The sequence below is a fragment of the Lissotriton helveticus genome, chromosome 11, assembly GCF_964261635.1.
Source record: "Lissotriton helveticus chromosome 11, aLisHel1.1, whole genome shotgun sequence".
Lineage (NCBI taxonomy): Eukaryota > Metazoa > Chordata > Amphibia > Caudata > Salamandridae > Lissotriton > Lissotriton helveticus.
The window spans coordinates 69812787-69834496 of record NC_136072.1 but is presented as its reverse complement, the minus strand read 5'-3'; the positions used below and the strand labels follow the sequence as shown (position 1 = coordinate 69834496).

The 21710-nt window shown below is 50.6% G+C and overlaps 1 protein-coding gene across 1 annotated transcript in view; it reads right to left on the bottom strand.

Moving 5' to 3' along the window:
• The window catches only part of LOC144791478 (eukaryotic translation initiation factor 4 gamma 1-like), a 324564-nt gene that overhangs the window by 73699 nt on the left and 229155 nt on the right, over window positions 1–21710 (bottom strand). Inside the window, exons 12-14 of the mRNA XM_078666169.1 lie at window positions 12598–12713; window positions 12299–12471; window positions 6299–6424 (exon numbers count right to left, since the gene is read on the bottom strand). Coding sequence (XP_078522295.1) covers window positions 6299–6424; window positions 12299–12471; window positions 12598–12713 — 415 coding nt within the window. The remainder of the gene's footprint in view (window positions 1–6298; window positions 6425–12298; window positions 12472–12597; window positions 12714–21710) is intronic.

Sequence of the window (21710 nt, the reverse complement as noted above, 5' to 3'; positions counted from 1 at the left end):
GGCAGAGTTAAGGTTCTGGGCATAGACTTGTGGGTCTCCCAGGGTCAGGTAGGTACAGTTGTTACACCCTCAGCAGCACAGGGGCAGCCGGGTGCAGAGAGAGCCCAATGTTATCCTATGGAGGATAGGGGGCCTTCGGTTGGTGGCTGCTAGCAGGCAGGCCACGCGGCTGTGGGAGCTGAGCTCCTGGTTAGTTACACAGGGCAAGTGGGGAAGTAGAGTAGGGTAGTTGCTGCACTTCCAGCGGCACTCGGGCGGCTGGGTTTAGGGAGCTTTTGAGCCATCGGGCGCTCAATGTTATTCAATAGGAGACTTGGAAATTGAACAAAGCTGCAGGCTCGTGGACGGAGATTCTTCAGGTGCGGCCACCACTTCAAAAGGTAAGTTGGGATCTTGGAGGATAGGTAGACACCCAGGAGTTGGGCACAGGGGGCCGTGGGGCGCCGGGTCCAGGGGTGTCTTTTGGTGTCGGGAAATCATACCCTCAGCTGGTCGTGGTTGGAGGGGTCCCTGGTTGTGAGGCTGCAGGCGTCGACGGGATCGTCGAGGAGGGTCTTTGGGCGCTGGATTCTGGGTCACAGTTGCCAGGGGGGGATGTCCTCATGGTCTTTGTCCACTCAGGCACAGGCCGGGCTCGGCAAATGCAGAGTGTGCTTGATTCGCGGTTCCTGGCTGGCCCCACGGTGTTGCAGTTTAAACAGAACCACTGCTCATGGGAGTCCCAGTCTTTTATATGATCAAGGCAGTCAGATCCTCCGGGGTTTTTGAGGTTGCTGTCTGCAGGAGATGCCGGGGTTTAGCAGGAGCAGGTTCAAGGATCTACAGGCCTGTAGGTTTCTGAGACCAAGTCAGTTAGTGTGGTCCTCTTGTTAGCAGCTGCACGGCTTGTTTCTTGTTCTTCTTCTTGTTTCAAATCGGGATCTGAGGAAGGAAGGTTCAGGGTGTCCCTAAATACTAAATTTAAGGGGTGTTACAGGTAAAGCAAGGGCAGGGACTAACGGGTCCCTGTCCTGGGGTGACTACCCCCGCTATCCTGCTCCTCTCCTGTGGGAGGGGGGCAGGGGCTTAGCTCTGATTGGGCAGGGCTCCCCATCCTCAATATGGCGGCAGCCCGGAATGGTGGTTCACCTCGCCTCTCCCACCTGAGGGGTGGAGTTGGCACAGGCTGGCACACCCCCTTTCCTCACTTAGGGTTTCTCGCATGTCTTCCCGCCAGAGTGGGGGTCAGAACTGGTGGAGGCCAGTTGCTGAGTACAGCAATTGGCCTGGGGAAGCTCACAAAAGGTGGCATGCCTTTGAAGCTTCCCCTGCCCATCCTGGGGGCGGAGGCTTGGCACCTCGTCCCAGGATGTGCATTGTTTCAGGCCCCCAGGAGTCCATGCAGTCAGGACACTGGGAGTTGGTTAGGTTTCAGTGGGCATCTCTAAGGTGCATTTGGCATTAAATCCCACACTGGCATCAGCATGGGTATAATGTGCTGAGAAGTTTGATATCATTCTGGGTCACAGTTGCTGGGGGGATGTCCTCGTGGTCTTTGTCCACTCAGACACAGGCCGGGCCCGGCAGGTGCAGAGTGTGCTGGATTCGTGGTTCCTGGCTGGCACCAGGGGCGTTGCTGTTTGAGCAGAACCACTGCTCATGGGAATCCCAGTCTTGTAGATGATCAAGGCAGGCAGGACCTCTGGGGTTTTCGAGGTTGCTGTCCGCAGGAGACACCAGGGTTTAGCAGGAGCAGGTTCAAGGATCAACAGGACTGTAGGTTTCTGGGTGCAAGTCAGTTGGTGCTGTCCTCTTGTTAGCAGCTGCACTGCAGGTCTTCTTGTTTCTTGTTCGTCTTCTTGTTTCAAATTGGGATCTGAGGAAGGAAGGTTCAGGGTTCCCCTTAATTCTAAATTTAGGGGCGTTACAGGTAGGGCAAGGGCAGGGACCAATTGGTCATTGTCCTGGGGTGACTACACCGTAGGGGGTAGTCACTCCTGTGGGAGGGGGGCAGGGTCCTAGCTCTGATTTGAGAGGGCTCCCCATCCTCAAGATGGCGGGAGCCCGGAGTTGTGGTTCACCTCGCCTCTCCCACCTGAGGGGTGGAGTTGGCACAGGCTTGCACACCCCCTTTCCTCACTTAGGGTTTCCCACATGTCTTCCCACCAGAGTGGGGGTCAGAATACGTGGGGGCCAGTTGCTGAGTACAGCAATTGGCCTGGGGAAGCTCACAAAAGGTTGCATGCCTTAGAAGCGTCCCCTGCCCATCCTGGGGGAGGAGGCTTGGCACCTCGTCCCAGGATGTGCATTGTTTCAGGCCCCCAAGAGCGACAAGCTCTCGACTCAGGGGTTCAGAAACATGTCTGGTGGTGGCAGCCTCGGTAGCCACGCAGTCAGGACACTGGGAGTTGGTTAGGTTTCAGGAGGCATCTCTAAGATGCCCTCTGTAGTGCATTTGGCATTAAATCCCACACTGGCATCAGCGTGGGTATAATGTGCTGAGAAGTTTGATATCAAACTTGTCAGTCTTCAGTGTAGCCATTATGGTGCTTTGGAGTTCGTAATGACAACCTCCCAGCACCATTAATGGCATCACTGCACTTACAGTGCCCAGGAATGGCCCTGGGGACTGTAGGGGCACAGGGCTCATGCACCTGTGCCCACACCACTGGCATAGTGCACCCAGCTAATTGTGCTTAGAATTGTATTGCCTACTGCGGCCCCTGTACCTATTGTGTTTACAAAGTTTATTGCCTTTCTGCAAAGTACTCATCTGAGACCTCTCATATTGAGAACAGTATATTTTGATACCTGTTGGTTCTAAAAATAAAACAACTATATCTTTGATATAAAACAATTGGCCTGAAGTTCAGTCTTTGAGTGTGTGAAATCCTTTGCTGACAGCCTGTGTACAACAAGTGCTTTACATTGTCCTCTGGTACTGCCTTACTGCTCGACCAAGCTACCACTCTAGAGAGTAAAGTCAGACCTGACTTTAACCTCTGTTATACCTCTGGGGATTGTGGACTCTATACACACTGTACCTTACTTTGGTCCAGTACATATAGAGCCGCTTTCTCACACACCTCGTCCCAGGATGTGCATTGTTTCAGGCCCAAGAGAGCAGCAGGCTCTCGACCCAGGGGTCCAGAAACATGTCTGGTGGTGGCAGCTGAAAACAGACACTCAGCCTGGACACTAGTGTTGGGTTAGTTTTCTGAGATGCCCTCTGTGTGCATTTTTCCTTAAATCCCAGGGGTACAGGGCTCAAGCACCTGTACCCTCACCACTGGCATAGGGCACCCTGCTATAGGGGTGACTGATCTATGCCAGGGCAATGGATAGTAGGCATGGCACACAAGGATGCCATGTCGACTCTTCACTTTGTTCTGCAAAAAAAAACATGCAGCCTGCAAAGGCAGTGTGTCAGTGTAAGAGTACAGGTATCAAACTTCTCAGCTCATTAAACCCACATTGATGCTAGTGTGGGATTTAATGAGAAATGCACACAGAGGGCATCTTAGAGATGCCCTCTGCAAAATGACCAACACTAGTGTCTGAGCTCCCCCGCTGCTACCACGAGACATGTTCTGTTGTGAGGCGCAACTCTCAGTCCCAGCCATCTTGCAGATGGGTGACCCAGCCAACCAGAGTGAGCCATATGCCCCCTCCCACTGGAGGGTGGCATAATAGCGGGTGTACCCACCCCAAGGAAGGGACTCATTGGTCCCAGCCTTCCAGGTAACCCGTTACGTCCCTAAATCTAGTATCTAAGAGCACCCCTGAACCCTGCTTCCTCAGATGCGAACCTGCAACAAGAGGATAAAAAGAAGGACCATACAACTGTGACAAAGCTAACAAGAGGATGCCCATTGACTTGGCCCCAGCCCTACTGGCCTGTCCCTACCTTGAACCTGCTCTATGCATATTCCGGTGTGTCCTTCAGCCAGCAACCTCGAGAAATCCGGAGGACACGCCTGCCTTCAAATCCAAAGATCTGCCTCCCGTGAACGCCAGATTTGTTCAAACACAAGACTCCAGCTCCGGAAGGATCCGCGAGTCTGCACCACTCTGCACCTGATGCCCTTGGCCAAGTCTGAGTGGCCCAACACGAGGAGGAGGTCCCCCCAGCGATCCAGACCCGAGATCCAGTGATCCCTGACCTGCCTCATGCCTCCAGTCAACCTCAGCAGCCTAAATCCGAAAGGTACCCCCAACCATGACTAGGAACTAGTAAGAAGATCCAACCCTAAAAGGCACCCCTCCAACCGATGCCCCGCGGCCTTGGGTGGCCCAACTGACCGTCACAAACCAACCCCCAGCATTCCAACTGACCTCTTGAAGTGGTTGTCGCACCCAGAAGACCTTCGTACCCGAGCCTGCAGTGCCTTTGCAAACCGGAGGTTCCCCATTGCAAATAACAGGGCACCCGACGTCGAAACAGCACCCTGCACCCGGCCGTCCCAGTGCCGCTGAGGGTGCACCGTTGGAGCTACTTTCTTTCCCCATTTGCCCTGAGCTAAAGTCCAGGAGCTTTGGTCCAACAACCAAGTGGCCTGCTAGTCAGCAGCCACCAACCGGTGGCCTCCTATCCCTCATTGGATACCATAGGGCCTCAACACTCTGCACCCGGCCGCCCTGGTGCTGCTGACGGTGAAACAAGTGTGCATCCTCGGCCCTTGGGGGACCCCCTGAGTCAACCCCCACTACCAAATACTTACCCTAAACCGATAACACTATTTTCCTCCATAGGATACCATTGACTGTTTTTCTTGGAAAAAGTATTAAGCGTGGAGTTTGAAAAACTTCACTATGTAAGAAAAGTAATCTCAAAACTAACTTACCTGTAACTTTACTCAAAATCCCATTCAAAGTATATGTACTGTATTTAAAAAACATTGCTTTTCTCAATAACAATACTGAAGTCAAACCAAAGTACATTTACAATTGCAATTCAAACTGTTAACAAACTGCATTATTAATGTACAGTATTTATTGCTTACCTGTGCCCGGCTTGCTTGGTTCTAGAAAATAAAATAACTAAAAGAATATTTTTATAGAAAAACATTTGGTCTGAAGTTCAGTCTTTGAGAGTGTGAATTCATTTGCCGACTGAGTGTGTACAACAAATGCTTAACACTGTCCTCTGATAAAGCCTTATTGCTCGACCACACTACCACAAATAGAGAGTAAGTTGCTATCTAACTTTACCTCTGCCTACCTTTGGAGTTCCGCTGGACTCACCAGTGACATTAAACTTGATTCAACCATTAAATCAGATTTAATGCACGGATTTTTTTTATACCAAACAGTACCTACCTGAGTAGTCAATTCAGAAGTTAGCAGGGCTGGGGTGCCAGCCTGTGTCGCTGCACTTTCCAATGGGGCTACTAGCCTTTCCTCTGTAAAAACGACAATTTAGGGTTTTTACTGCTGGAACTTGTAAAAACACATGTTCCACTGTCTAACATACAGTACCCTACACCTTAGGGCTCGTATATGTCTGCCAGTTGAGCTAGCAGTATTAAACTGCTCTTCCAGTCTGCAGGGGCAGACTGGGAGTCAAGTTGTACCTCACCCACTCAAGCCGGCACAAGTGCTGCAGTCCCTGGTGGATGCAGCCCCTGGGTAACTCGGGTACCATATACTAGGGACTAACAAGTTAGGCCATGCCAACTGGGAACAAGTCAATTAACCATGCACCATTTAAGGGTCAGAGCACATGCACTGAGTCATGTCTAGAAGATTTCAGAGCCATTACACCAGTACATAGTAGTCAAAATGGGGGCAAAAAGTAGGGGGAAACCTGCAAAACAAACTGTTACCTTAGATTCTGTCCAAACCAATTACAATTACGGTACAACAATCACTTTACGACAGAACATCTCAGCCTCTCTAATGGTTGTTATAAGTTTCTCGCTAAGGTGCAGGTGATAAAATTAAACTACTGCAGAAGCCTGGCTACTAACTGCAGATTTGGTGGGTCTGGGGGATGATCTTTCCCTGATGCCCTACGAGTATATTACTATGGGTTGAGCAAACTGTCGAAGATGAAGACCGGAAGCTTTAGTAGTCTACAAAAATCATAAATTGCTTTAGGAAATTCTCAAATGGCAGGGCCAGATGATTCTCTCTATTTGACATTCAGTATATAAAGTGAATGGCAAAAAGAAGCAGGTACAGTTTGTGGTGGAAGGGATCCCAACCAGTGCTAAAGGAGCAACTCCCCAACTCCCCTAGTGGACCTCCTAGCATAACTATCTCCAGAAATATTGGTCAACACCACAACCATTGAAAAAGCAAACTATGTTCATCCTACCTAAAGACTTCCGACATGGGGATTCCTCCCTCAAGCAGTATGGGGGTTATGATCTCAGCCAGATACTGCCATATATGGGGAATGTCAATCTCCATATCTTCCCCAATTTCAAGGATCTCCAGGAGTCTGTGGAGAAATGTCAAATGTGCTGTTAGAACAAATTATAAGATACACTTCCCAAAAGTATTTTAAAATTTCTAAATACATGTTGCTTTTACACCGATATTTTATTGCTTTAATTAGAGAAATGTCTTGTTGCCTTATAAGCGGTTGGGATCCTGCATGTCGTGGGACTATCGAACATACCAAGTGTTTAGGGCAATTGCTGACTGGCAGGCAGTACGAGTTACTTACCTTCGGTAACGATGTATCTGGTAGAGAAGTTGTCTAGCCGCAGATTCCTTAACTTAGAATATCCCTAGGCGTCAGACTGGATCTGGAAATTTTTTTGCAGCAGCACCTCTGCGTGCCAGGGGACAGCGCCACACGACCCCACCCTGACGTCATCCATGTACGTGATGTCAGCGAGGTCATATAAGAAACTTTTCCGCGGCACAACACACGGAGCACCAACAAAATACTGGAAAGGCAAGGGATGAAAAATCTGTGAGCTAGAACCTGAGCAATGCATTGGGAATAGCCGGCGGGACAAGAATCACGCCAAGTGCACAGACAATCAAAAAAGGGGAAATAGGGGCGAATAGCATCAATTTTAAACTTGCTGAAGCAGGTAGAAACATGCAGCAGGAAAACGGCCATGAGACCTTAAAGTGGCGTACACAAGAAGCATATGAGTGCCTGACTGGGCAGTATGAAGCCAAAGTGAGAAACAACCCACAACATAGACTTGCAGGTAGTAGCCAAGGACCACTGCCATCAGAAGAGCTGTCCCGCAGGCGTAGCTTTTACAACAGTAGATGATAATTTGAAAAGAGGCATAACTGAAGGAAGTGGACAAAAACACCAAGGTAAAGAATCATGAGAAGAGTCTCAGAATCCGAGGCCAAACACTCCAGAAAAGGCAAGTACAGTGTCTAACACCAAAAAAGGGAGCAGTTGTCAAATTGGAAAACCACCCCAGTAAGTGGAACCAAGGAGGAACCTTTGGGCAACGTGCAACAACTCAGAAAAGCTCTCCCACACATGGAGATATTGGTCCGGACCTCGAAGCCTCGAAAGGAGGTGGCGACGTAGGAAAAGGAATACCAAGGCAACCAGCATGGATACATAAATGTATAAACATATAAATATGTAAAGACAGAACTAGCTAGGAGCATGAACATGTCCATCCCGGATCATACCTAGTACAGTAAGGGCAGGTAGAAGCCGCTTTAGAAGAGGAGATCATGAAACCTCCAAAGGAGGTGAAACAGGCAGGAGGACCATGGCGTATAGAAGATGGCACCAGGCTGCACAACGGACCACCAAGCGACGCATGGAGCCCACAGGATCTCCAGGCCCAGGTGATTTAAGCAGAGCTATATAATAGCATACAAGTACCCCACATGGAGCATGCACATTCCAAACAATGGGAAACACCCCTTAGGGCAATAAAGCCAAGCCAAAAGAGCGCAGTAACAAACCGAACCCGTGAACATGAGTTCCGAGCCGTATGACATTACCGAGCTGAGCCACCGGCTCAATACCACAGTCAGAGGACCAGACACAGCAACCTGTGGAACACTGCCACAGCAAGTCAACAGTCAGCTCAAAGCAAATTGCATCCAAGAGATGCCAATAAAAGGGTAATTACCCTTGACCACAGAAAAATAAGATGTGAGGCTCACTGCCCATGTTAAACACAGAGCGCATCGAAAGGATGCTAAATGAAAAAGTACCACCACGGAAGTCAGACCTAAGAAGGCCTAAGTGGGAGGATGAAAGCCCACAAGGAGCCGGTGAACCCCCGATTCGACATGAGCATCAAACAGCAAAACCCCATCAAAGGGTAAGTCAACCAGTCACTCCCGGATATTTTCAGGGAAGACGCTATCTCGCAACCAAGCGTGATGCCTTAAGGCAACAGAACCCACCAGAGTTCGGCATAAAGAATCCGCAGAATCTAAGGCTGAGCGGATTGTGAATTCAGCAAGGTTGCGGCCATCCCGGAGGAGGTGAAGGAGATCAATGCTGGCACGATCAGAGGTGGCAGAAAGCAAAGAATCTGCAGAGTCCCACAGGTCAGATGTAGCCCGAGCCAAAACACACACTGTATTTAAAGACCGTAGGGATGCACTAGTGGATGCAAAGATGTTCCTACCCCAAGACTCAAGTCATCTGGACTCCCGAGAGGGAGGAAGTGTTAGTGGGGGCAGGGAAGGAAAGGCAGTCTGCAACACAAACCCCTGTGCATCAGAGTGCACAAAAAAGACAAACAGGATCATGTGGAGCTGAACGATGGAGGTGCAAAACTGAACGAGCCACCGGGCCACCTGAAGCAGGCCGTTCCCAGGTATCCAAAAGGGCATCATAAAGGGAAGCCTAAAAGGGGAGAAGCGGCTCCACATTCCCGGACCCACGGTGAAGAACCTCAAGCAAGGGGTCCACAGACGAGGGGGCAGAAGGGGGTTGCATGTTTAAAATGCGAGTGGCCAAGGAGACCACTCTCAGAAAAGCTGCACTAGCCTAGGTAGCCCTTCGCGGAGGGTACAACAGCTCATCAGTGAGGGAGGGTTGTAAGCTGACCCTCCCAAGACACTGAAGGTGCGACCAATGCCCCACGGAAGGGAGCCCCATTGAAGAATGAGGATCCTGATGGGGCCCCTGGGGAGGCGAAGAGCCTGCCGGATTTGGGAGCTCTCGAAGAGGCTCCACAAGTTTCCATAGGGGGCACTGGCAACAATACCTCTGGCATTGCCAGGCGTGAGGGTGGCGCCGAACTTTCTCCAGAGGCCTCTAGAGAAGAATCCACAACCCGGCATCGACACAGCGCCAAAACGACACGTGCCGGCGCCGATCATGCCTCGTCAATAGCCGACTCAGCGTCGAGTCGGCGGCGTCCGGTGCCGAAACTATGACAAGCTCCCTTTCCGAAGAAGGAGAAGGCGCCCGAGCTAGGGAGGCAAGCTTTTGGCGCTGCACCTGCGCCGACTCTCCCTCATCCATGATAGGCTCTGACTCCGGAGAAAGAAGCGGAGGTGGAGCCGGGGAGACGAGCCTACAGCGCTGGAATGGCATCGACCCCGGACAGACGGCCGCCTGCCCGGAAGCCCAAGGTGTGCTCAAGGCAGGGCTATGAGCACCGGCAGCCACCTGTGGCACCACAGGGAGCCCAGCGGGGCTATGCAGCGCGGAAGAGGCGGCGTGGGTCATAGAGGGGGACCCAGCTGGGCCGCGCCCGGACGACTCCATGTGGACCACAGAGGGGGACCCAACCGGGCCGCGCCCTAACAACACCAAATCTGACGTTCCTGGGGGGCAAAGGCTCAATTGGTGCCGGGGGCGAACCCGCCGGCAAGTCTGTTGGGGACCCCACAAGAAGCGGAAGGCCCCGAGGATGCCCCTAGGAATGGGAGAGGACCCAAGGGAGGCCTGCAAAGCTGCGGCATATGCCTCCATTTGGACCCGAGTCACCCCCACACCCGGAAAGGGCGGATAGAGGGTGGTGACTTTCGAGAGCGCACGTCCGGAGTGTTCCGGGAACCAGTGCCCCCGACAACAGAAGAAAGAGAGGTTGAAGACCTCGACGACAAGCGCCTTGACTTACCAAGTGGCGAGCGACGGCCCCTGGCCCCAGAGAGCGATCAACGGCCGAACCGGACAGTAGAGGGACCTGCCGGCGATGAAGAGGCCGGGGACCGAGACGACTTCGACCAGACAGCCGTGCCGAGAGAAGCTTCATACGGGGCTACCGTGATGCGGACATCTACCGCGAACAGAAATTACAAGTTTTAAAGCCCGAAGGCATCGCACACGTGGTGCCATTACCCTGGAAGCAGGCTGTGGTCAAACCCATCTTGAAGAAACCGAATTCTGACCCCCTGCTCCCGGAGAACTACCGGCCCATCTCCCTCCTGCCTTGGACCGCCAAGGTTACGGAGGCACACGTGAATACCATTCTGTCTGCCCACCTTTCGCGTAATAACATCCTTGACGAGACTCAAAATGGGTTTCGTGCGCAACATAGCACTGAAACGGCTTTGCTCTTTATGATTGAGCATTTGCGATCAGTGCTAGACGCGGGGCAGACCGCGGCGCTCCTATTGTTAGACCTGAGCGCCGCGTTCGACACGGTGTCTCATGACATTTTGCTGCGGCGTCTGGAGGAAGTAGGGATTGTCGGGAAGGCTCTTAAGTGGTTCCGCTCATTCCTCTCGGACCGGTCTTTTAAAGTAGCCATTCCACCTGGCCAGTCCTCGTGTCATCCTCTGGAACTGGGAGTCCCTCAGGGCTCTGCCCTCAGCCCCACACTATTCAACTTGTATGTGAAACCGCTGGCTGCTGTCGTCAGGCAATATGGCCTTACGATGACATCGTATGCCGACGACACGCAGCTGGCGGTGACACTCAGTGGGGACCCTGAGGTGACTGCACCCAGATTCCGGGCAGGACTGATAGCTGTGGCTAGTTGGATGCGTAACAACTGCTTACAGCTTAATACTAAAAAGACCGAGGTCCTGATTGTGGGGAAGCAGGCGGAACTCTGGGGAGACCAGTGGTGGCCTCTCGAACTGGGGGCGATGCCTATCCCAGTGGAAGAAGTAAAAAATTTGGGGGTATGGCTGGATTCTAACCTCTCCTTTGCCAGCCATACAAAGAAGACAGCAGCCACCTGCTATGGCATTCTGCGAGGACTTAGACCAGTTCTCAAATTTTTCGACCCTCCCACACGTCAACTGGTGGTTCAGGCCTCTATCCTCTCACGGATAGACTACGGGAGTGCCTTGCTCCTTGGAGTCAATCAGGCTGAGGCGACGAGGCTCCAGAGGGTGCAGAATGCTGCTGCACGGGCCATTGTAGGTCTTCCGAGACGATGTCCTGTCTCTCCTGTCTTGGCCTCTCTGCACTGGCTTCCGGTCAGACAGAGAATCAAATTCAAGGTTCTCTGTCTGGCATTTAAGATCTTAAAGCTTTCTTCTCCTCCGGCCTTGACAGGCCTTATTTCTTCTTATGTCCCCACGCGATCCCTTAGATCCGAAGCCCAGTATCTGGCGAATAAGCCTAGGTTCAGGCTTAGCAGGATGGGAGGACGTTCCTTCCGCGTGTTGGCGGCAGACTTATGGAATTCCCTTCCTGTTCATATTCGGGCCCTTAACAGCTTGACCCTTTTTAGAAGGGCCATCAAAACCCACTTGTTCATCTATGTAGGCTAATATCCCCCTCTGTTAGCTCTGATCTGTTGTGTTGTTGCATATGATCAGGCGCCAGGACGCCCCTTCGCTGGGGCAGCTGTTGCGCCTAATAAATGTTATTAACATAACATAACATAACACTGTTCCTGACGTGACGCTTCGAAAAGGAGGCCTAAAACAGCCCAGAGGAACCGCGGAACAGGAGGAAACTGACATCAGCGCACCGGGGGGGGGGGGGGGGGGGGAACTTATATGACCTCGCTGACATCACGTATGTGGACGACATCAGGGCGGGGTTGTGTGGCGCTGTCCCCCGACGAGCAGAGGCGCTGCTGTAAAAAAATTCCGGATCCGGTCTGATGCCGGGGGATATTCTAAGTTAAGGAATCTGCGGCTAGATGTCTCTATCAGATACAAGGGACACTGTTGTATTGTTGAGCATAGGTTCCAAACTAGGGTGTGGATGCTTTAAAGAAAGTGAAGCCTGTTATTTCACTGTTTTAACTACCAGATTCCATGAAGAGCAAGGGTAATTCGGGACATGTATTCCCTTGTTGTATTAAACTAATGGTAGAACCCTTTAACCCCAGCCCATAGCACAGTTCCGAACACCATCAAAAGCCTTATGCTACAGATCTGTACAATTTGATTAATTGCGACCATTCCAGACACATACAAAACCGAGGCTAACCGATCTCCAGCAGCTCACCCTTTATAGTACTGTTCTTTCGACATGTTGCCAGCCTTCACTAGTTGGTAGAGCAGCAAACCAAAGCGCTCCCGAGCAATGTTGCTTCTCTCTAGAGTAGACTCTATGCCATTTCGCACAAAAATGAAGAGTAGCGTGGGTGAATTCAGACCCTGGACACACTGCAGGGCTTCCTGCAAGGAAGAACAAGTAGACAGCACTACTTATTAGGTTTATAATGGCAAGATCTGACATAGCAATCATTGGTACCCTTCCTCAAATATCAAGGACATTTCTCATTCCCACTTCTGCCAGCTCACCTTCATGTCATTGAGGTGCAGATACTCCTCGATAATGGCCTTTGATTTTTTCTCAAGTTCATCTTCCGACATGGATGGCTCGGAAGGAACTGGGGAAGGTGCAGGTTCTCGCTTCACTGTGTAGACGACAAATTCAAGTCAAGTACCTTAACATGTACATTTCTCAGATAATTTAACTGAAAGAAAGCTCCCAAAAGGAGTGCACTTTTCATTTTTGCTAATCTCGTTACCACGATCACACAAGAGTGCATCTATGAAAACCTTGTTCACACGAATGTCTAGTAAGAATACTACAATGTTCTTACCTGGTGGCAGAATTGAGGCTAAACAGTATTTCTTCAGACTTCCAAGTGCCCTCAGGGGACAAGGAGGTGCACCTTTCCTCTTTTTCTTTTAATCACTATCCTGCTTATGTCCGTCAAGTGGAGCACAGCTCCATAAACCTCTGAATAAAAAGATTTTCATTGTTGCATCCTTGGAGAAGTCTTAAACCTACAATAGTGCAGGCAACACATTCAATAAGCCGGAAAGATACATTGCTGGAGAAGGATAGAACACCATCTGTGCCAAGCAGCAGATAAGAGAAGGCGCCTTTTTATTGACTTTTAGCTTTGGGTAGATTACAATACGAGACGCTCTTGGGTGGCAACTCTACCTGCATAAGGAAAGAAAGGAAGAATGGTTGAGGGAGAAATAGGTTTATGGATGGGATGGGAGGACATAAAAAAGAATGATAGAAAAAGCTGAGATACCAAAGGAGTGATGGATGGTGGAGAAACCGGTGGATACAGTTATGGATAATGGAGTTAAGAATGGATGGATGAATGAACAGAGGTATGGATAGACCAGAATTCCCTCAGGGAGGCAGCACGACCAGTGCTGGGCTCACTCGCCTCACAATTGCTACTCGGAATATATTTCAAATCGGTGTGTACGTGATTCTTCTGGCTGTTCCTTCATTGCTAAGCACCTTGTTAGTAGAATGAGGGCTCTGCGAGTAAGATCTAAAGGAGGGTGAACCAAAGACCTGGATCGAATAGTTATGTTATGTTATGTTATGTTATGTTATGTTATATATGGGTCTTGTATAGCGCAACGGCTACTCCAAAGGAGTGTCCCGGCGCTTTTATGCTCCAGACCCAGAAAAGGAAGCTGAAAAACATAACAACAGACAGGAAACACAGAGGAAGGAGACAGAAGAAATCTAGTTCGAAAATAACCAGGTCTTAAGATCCTTTCTAAAGGCCAACAGATTGGACGTGGACCGCAACGACAAGGGAAGGGAGTTCCACAACTGAGGGGCCAGGTATCTAAAAGATCGCCCTCCCAGGCGTGCCCTCTTTATACGCTGGATCGCGGCCAGGGCCAAAGACTCCGATCTTAAAGATCGCGTCGGCCGGTAAAAAGCCAACCTTTTCTGTAGGTATTTAGCACCCGTGGCATGCAGTGCCTTGTGAGCTAATGTCAGAGCCTTAAACTTTATCCTCTTCCGTATGGGAAGCCAATGGAGGGATTGCAGCAGGTTTGAGGCACTGGCGCGACGATGCAATCCAAAAATTGCTCGTGCTGCCGCGTTCTGGGTCACCTGCAGGCGCTGTAGAAGGTATTCTGGGAGGCCCAAGTACAGAATGTTGGCGTAATCCAATCTGGATCCGATGAGGGCCTGTACAATTATTCTCCGGTGTTCCTGGGACAAAAGAGGAAAAAACTTTCGAAGCATCCGAAGGATGCCGAAACAGGTTCCAGTAAGGGTAGCCACCTGGGAATTAAGCGTTAGCCCATTATCAATTTTAATTCCCAGGTTCTTAGCCCAGATGGACGCCTGAGCCGGAGGGAACATGTCAACAGGCCACCAATCATGCCAGTTCGGTTCCAGAGGACATCCAAAGAAAAGTATCTCAGATTTATCCGAGTTACACTTGAGGCTGTTCAGATGGAACCAGTTAAAAACAGCCCCAAGGCACTCACGGATACTTTCCCCATCGAATTCTTCGCTCTTACGGCAGGTGAAAAAAAGCTGGGTGTCGTCAGCATATGAGACGATCTGGGCCCCGAAGGACTCCACCAAAGTCGCCAGAGGGGTCATGAGGATGTTAAATAGAGTTGGGCTCAGCACTGAGCCCTGGGGAACTCCGACTCCCAATGGCGGCATTTCGGCAGATCCAGGAGGGACCCAGACCGTTTGCCGGCGGTTGGCTAAGAAGGAACAAAACCAGTTCAGCACCGTCCCCCCAAGACCGTTGTCATGAAGTCTTATGAGGAGATCCTCATGGGGGACGGTGTCGAAAGCCGCCGACAAGTCTAACATGACTAACATCACCCTGCCTCCGTCATCCAGCACCTCCTTTATAATCTCTGACACTTCCAGAAGCGCCGTCTCAGTGCTTAGGTTGGATCGAAAGCCCGATTGAGACGCATGAAGAAGCTCATTAGATTCCAGGAAGTTGGAAAGCACGCTATGAACGTGCTTCTCCAGGATTTTAGTCAGTGCTGGAAGGAGCGAAATAGGCCGATAGTTGGATGGAACCTCTGGGGCAAGATTGGGCTTTTTAAGAAGGGGAATCACCATAGCCTGTTTCCAGGAAGGTGGCAGAAATCCCTGACTCAAAGAAAGATTCAGAATAGGATTGGCTAATGGATTAACAACATCAGCCATTATGGCTAAAAATTTTGCCGGGCAAGGATCACAAGGTGAGCCAGATTTCAGGTTCCTCATCAGAGCTAGAGATGAAGCCATTGTGAGGGGCGGAAAATCCAGAAGGGCCGGGCCAGAGATAGGCTGGTGTGCTATCTCATTAGACAGAGTCAAATGGTCCCCTGCCAGTCTCGGAGAGAAGGACTCCTGAATCTGTCTAATTTTAGTTGTAAAAAAATTAGCAATGGTATTCGCCCAGCTCTCATCTGGAGCCTCCTGGTCCGAGATCGAGCGGGAAGTAGTGAATTCACGTACGATCTGAAAGATTTCCTTGCAGGAGTTGGCTGCTTCCTCAATTTTCCTAGCAAAGTAACACTTCTTAGCCTGTAAGATTAAAGCATGATATGATTTCATCATGGCCTTATAGGTCTCTTTAGCCTCCCCGTCATAAAAGGCCCTCCATGCACGTTCAGCGGCTTTACACTGTCTGCGGGATTGAGCGACCTCTGCCGTGAACCACGGGGCCGAAGATCGTTTGGTGTCTGATCTAGGGGGCTGTGCAAGCGCTAGTTCATTCACTCTAGCTAAGAGCCAGGACTGCAGGGTCTCTAGATCGAGCTCCAGATCCCCCGTGACGGAGAAAGGATGATTCACCAGGGCCTGAGATAACATGTCAGGGGAGACCTGATGATACGCCCTGTAGTTCCTTCCCAGTTGCCTGGGGGCTCTGATAGATGGTTTCTCAGTGCCAGATATTTGGAAATGAGCGAGATGATGATCAGACCACAATACAGGCACGAGTGCAGTGACCGTAATTGGTGAGGTAGAAAAGACCTGGTCTAATGTGTGGCCTTTATCATGGGTCGGGCCGGAAAGATAGGGGAGCAGCCCCAGGGCAGATGTGATATCTAATAGCTTCACAACGTCCTTAGCCTGCCGATCTTCCATATGGAAGTTAAAATCTCCCGCCAAGAGACAATGTTCTGATCTAAGAACTAGTGTGGCTAGGACCTGCTGGAGGTCCTCAAAAAAGGACCCCACAGGGCCCAGAGGCCGATATACTAGAAGGCCCTTCACAGCTTGCTGAGGTGATAGGGAGAGGGTAAAAGCGAGAGATTCGGAACCCGTGATAATCTGCGTGGGCACCACAGCACACGTAGAGGATTTCTTTACAACATAGAATAGAAAACATTTAAGGGCCAGATGTAGGTAATGAATATGCTACTTACCAGTATGCATCTGTTCTTTGGCGGGCTTTCCCCAGATCAGGGGCTGGAGTGCCCCTGGAACTGGTTCAAGCCGGCCTATGCACAGTGAGCACCGGGGTGCCACTTGCAGTCACCTTCCTCTAAAGCCCTGCCTACCTAGAATACACAAAATCCTGTCTGAGACGGTGCTGGCACCGCCCCTGGCAGGAAACCCTTTGTCCTTGCCTCCTGTGCTGGGAGGACTCCCAGCAGCAGGGGGGCAGACTTGTGTCTCGGTGGCAGCATCCATCTTGTGGAGCTGAGGCTATGTCTGACTTTAACCGGGGTTACAGGTTACCAACATGTCGTGTCCCTCTAGGAGGGTGGAATGCTAACCCCGTCGCCAGAATTGGCGAGGGGTTAGTATTCCAATTCGTATGACACCTTACTCGACATGTTTTGATAAAGCGATACCAGAGTTGGCATATAACCGCGAGGATTATAATGCACTTGAGAGTATATGGTATGCGTTATCATGGAACAGCTATTAGGACTTGGTTCCGAAAGCTGCAAACGGGCTCAGCTCATGCCAGAGCACCATTTCACATTATTCCAAGCACTCTGCCTTCAGGATTGTTAAGGCCTGCCATAGGAGTGACTGATAGGAATATATGTGTCCATTTTAGGGTTAGATATAGGAATACTATATCTAAAGCAAAGGGTGATTACACCACCTTGCCCCAGCTGTCAAGCAGCCAGTTGTGTCAGTTTTGGATGGCCAGCCAGGGGTGGCATAATGAATATGCTACTTACCAGTATGCATCTGTTCTTGGCATGTAGGGCTGCTAACATTCATATCTTTGCATTAGATCGCCGCCTAGTGTTGGGTCCGGATGATCGCACATTGTTGTCCTGGAAGAGTCTTCGAAGTATCCTGAGATAGGTGGCTCCTCCCCTGGACTACAGTGCGCATGGGCATCGGCTCCATCCCCAGATTGTTTTTAGCCATTGTGGCAGAGATGGAGTGTAAAGTGTAAAGGATGTCCATGCTAATGATTGAATACAAGAGTATGTCTGCAGCTGCGACAGGCCCCGGGGAGGAGGGTGGGCGATATGAATGTTAGCAGCCCTACATGCCAAGAACAGATGCATACTGGTAAGTAGCATATTCAGTTCGAGGCATGTGGGCTGCTAAATTCATATCTTTTGCATAGAATAAATAGCAGTCCCTCCATTAGCGGCGGTTGCCTGTGCCAGCTGCAGAAACCTGAAAAAGTGTTTTGAGAACAGCCTGTCCTACAGCTGCCTGCTGCTTGGAATGTACATCAACACAGTAGTGTTTTGTAAAGGTATGTGGTGTAACCCACGTGGCTGCTCTGCAAATGTCTTCTAAGGGAATGTTCCCCAGGAAAGCCATAGATGCCCCCAATTTGCGCGTGGAGTGTGCTCTTGGGGGTATTGTCAAGGTACGTTTTGCCTTTTGATAACATATCTGGATGCACTTAACAATCCACCTGGCTATTCCTGCTTTGGAAATAGGGTTGCCCTTGTGCTGTGGCGAGAAGGCAACAAAAAGCTGTTTTGTTTTCCTAAAGTGTTGTGTCCTGTCCATGTAGTACATCAACGCCCTTCTGACATCCAAAGTATGAAGCATTCTTTCCGCCACCGTTTGTGGGTTTTGGAAGAATGCCGGCAAGTCAATAGTTTGGTTGAGATGAAACTGTGACACCACCTTGGGAAGGAATTTGGGGTTAGTACGTAGTACTACCCTATTTGGATGAATCTGAATGAATGGCTCTTGGATTGTGAGCGCTTGCAGCTCACTAACACGCCTCAGTGATGTAATAGCAATTAGAAAAGCTACTTTCCACGTTAGGAACTGCAGTTCACACGAGTGTAGTGGCTCAAAAGGTGGTCCCATTAGTCTGGTGAGGACCACATTGAGGTTCCACACCGGAGCTGGCGGTGTTCTTGGGGGAATGACTCGTGTTAGGCCTTCAAGAAAAGCTTTAATGGCAGGCACTCTGAAGACAGAGAGATGCTGCCTATTCTGAAGATAAGCTGCTATGGCGGATAGATGTATCCGAATGGAAGTGTACGCCAGGTTGCACTTGTAAAGATGTAACAGATAGCAAATGATGTTAGGGATAGATGCATCTAGCGGGTTGATGTTATTGGCTGTACAGTAAATGACGAAACACTTCCATTTTGCAGCATAGCATGCCCTGGTAGTTGGCTTTCTTGCCTCCTTGATGATGTCCATGCATTCTGGAGGTAGGCGAAGGTAGCCAAACTCTAGGACTTCAGGAGCCAGATCGCCAGGTTGAGCTGTTGCGGATCTGGATGCTGAATGTCTCCATGGTTCTGCGTCAAAAGCCTGGGCGTGAGGCGCAGCCTTTGATGCGGTACCACCGAGAGTTCGAGGAACGTGGTGTACCATGCTTGGCGCGCCCACGTTGGAGCAACTAGGATGAGAGTCATCGAGTGCTGCCTCAGCTTCCTTGCCACCAGCGGTATCAGAGGGGCTGGCGGAAAAGCGTACGCAAATCTGCCTGACCAGTTCATCCATATCGCATTCCCCTGCGACTGTGGGTGAGGGAACCTGGCGGCAAAGTGTTGGCATTTTGCGTTTTCGTTCGTGGCAAACAGGTCTATCTCCGGATGACCCCACTGCTGGAAGTACGGGTGGAGTACAGATGGGTGTAGCTCCCACTCGTGCATTTGATGGCTGTATCTGCTGAGCAGATCCGCCATCTGATTGTCCTTGCCCGGGAGGTGTTCTGCCATTAGGAGAATGTTCCTCTGAATGGCCCACTTCCACATGCTCTGAGCCAGATGAGACAGCTGTGGCGAGTGGGTGCCCCCCTGCTTTTGAATGTAGTACATCGCGGTCATGTTGTCCGTCCGGACTAACACCACCTTGTTGCACAGATGTACAATGAAGGACTTGAGCGCCATGAAGATTGCCATCAGTTCCAGATAATTGATGTGCATCTTCTGTTGCTGCGTCGACCATAGTCCCTGCACCGTGTAAGTGAGCAGATGAGCTCCCCATCCCTGGAGAGATGCGTCCGTTGTCAGGATAATCTGTGGCACTGGGTCTTGGAACAGTCGGCCCTTGCAAAGGTTGTGTGGAGTCCACCAATGCAGAGAGTCGTATGCCCGACTGGTAACCAACACTAGGTCTGTCAATTGTCCCTGAGCCTGTGTCCACTGATGTGCTAGGCACTCCTGGAGCGGACGCATATGTAGACGAGCGTGAGGGACTATGAAGATGCAGGAGGCCATCATGCCAATCAACTGCATGAACACTCTCGCTGGAAGCGAGTGTTGTGGTCTGAACTTTTGGATAAGCGCCTGCATGCTGTCTATCCTGACTTGGTTTGGCTGAGCCATGGCCGTCAGGGTATTGATTGTCGCACCTAGAAATTGCCGGACATGCGCCGGCTGAAGATGCGACTTTGGGTAGTTCAACGAGAAGCCCAGATCGTGAAGGAGGTGAATGGTAGTCGACATGTCCGCGGCGCACTGTTGTTCCGACTTGGCTTGAACGAGCCAGTCGTCTAGGTAGGGGTAGACATGGATGTTCTGCCTCCTGAGGTGCGCCGCTACTGTCGCCAGACACTTGGTAAACACTCTTGGGGCTGTGGTCACTCCGAAGGGTAGGACCTTGAACTGATAATGCTTGCCTTGGATAGTGAACCTGAGGTATTTTCTGTGGGACGGGTGTAGTGGAATGTGGAAATAAGCATCCTTGAGGTCTAAGGTTGCCAAGAAGTCCCCTTGGTTCAGCAAGGGAAGAATCTGTTGCAGTGTAAGCATATGGAAATGTTCTGACAGTATATACAGGTTGAGGGGACGCAGATCCAGAATGGGTCTGAGAGATCCGTCCTTCTTTGGAATAAGGAAGTACAGGGAATATACCCCTGTGCCCTCCTCCTCCACCGGCACGAGCTCGATTGCGCCTTTTTGCAGCATCGCCACTACTTCCTGCTGCAATAAGTGCAAATGCTCTGCGGACATAGGCCGTTGCCTTGGTGGAATGTTGGGTGGAGTGGACTTTAACTCTAGACAATAACCGTACTGGACAAGTTGTAGCACCCACCTGTCTGTGGTGATGTTTCTCCAGACGGGCAGGAACTGCTGTAGTCTCCCCCCGACAGGTGTTAAATGGTCGGGGGGCAGTGACAGAGAGTCACTGTTTGTTTGGGGCAGAGGAGCGGGAGTTGTTGTTTCCTCTGCCACGTCCTCTGGTGCTGTTTCCTCGGTAACCCCCTTTGTTCTGCTTGGGGTACGAGGATTGTGCTCCACCTTTAGGGAATTGTGATTGTTGACCCATCTGTCCTCTGGTGGCTCCACGTGCACCTGAGCGACGAAAATTGTTGCCACGGAACTGTTGTGAATGTAGGGCCCCCATAGACTTAGCAGTTTCGTTGTCTTTTTTAATCTTTTCCAGGGTGGTGTCAACATCAGGACCAAACAGTCTATCAGGATTGACGGGCTGATTGAGTATGGTTGTTTGAATGCCCGGTTTAAACCCCGATATGCGGAGCCACGCCTGTCGTCTCAGCATGACGCTAGTGTTAATAGCCCTAGCTGCTGTGTCTGCTGCATCAAGTGCACACTTTATGGCTGCATTGGAGATTAGTTTGCCCTCCTCTATAAGCAGTTTGGTACCCTCTTGAAACTGCGGAGGCAGGTATTGTAAAACTTGCTCAAGGGTGTCGTAATGCGCCCTATCATACCGTGCCAAGAGTGCCTGTGTATTTGCAATACGCCAGAAATTGGCAGCCTGCGCAGCTACCCTTTTGCCCCCTGCCTCTAGCACTTTTGACTCCTTATCCGGGGGAGGAGCTTCACCCGTTGTTTGGGAGTTGGCCCTTTTGCGGGCATTTGCGACCACAAGGGAGTCAAGCGGCAACTGTCCCCGAATGTATGCAGGGTCTGCAGGTGCTGGTCTGTACTTCTTTTCGATACGTGGATTGACCACCCTCGCCCTGGTAGGTTCTTTAAAGATGTCCGCAGCATGCTTGAGGACCCTTTTGAGCATAGGCAGTGTCTTTACTGTCCTTTCAGAGACCGAAAAAGTGTCAAATAGAAAGTCTTCTTCTACTGGGTCAGCATGCATGTCCACATCATGATTAGCAGCTGCCCTTTCAATGAGTGCATGAAAACCTGCAGAATCTTCTGTTGGGGATGCACGTGCACTGAAAGGCTGTGGGTCTTGCCCCACAGTTTGGGTGCCTTGGTCACCCATGTCATCATATGAATCTTGCTGTGCATCGGGTTCA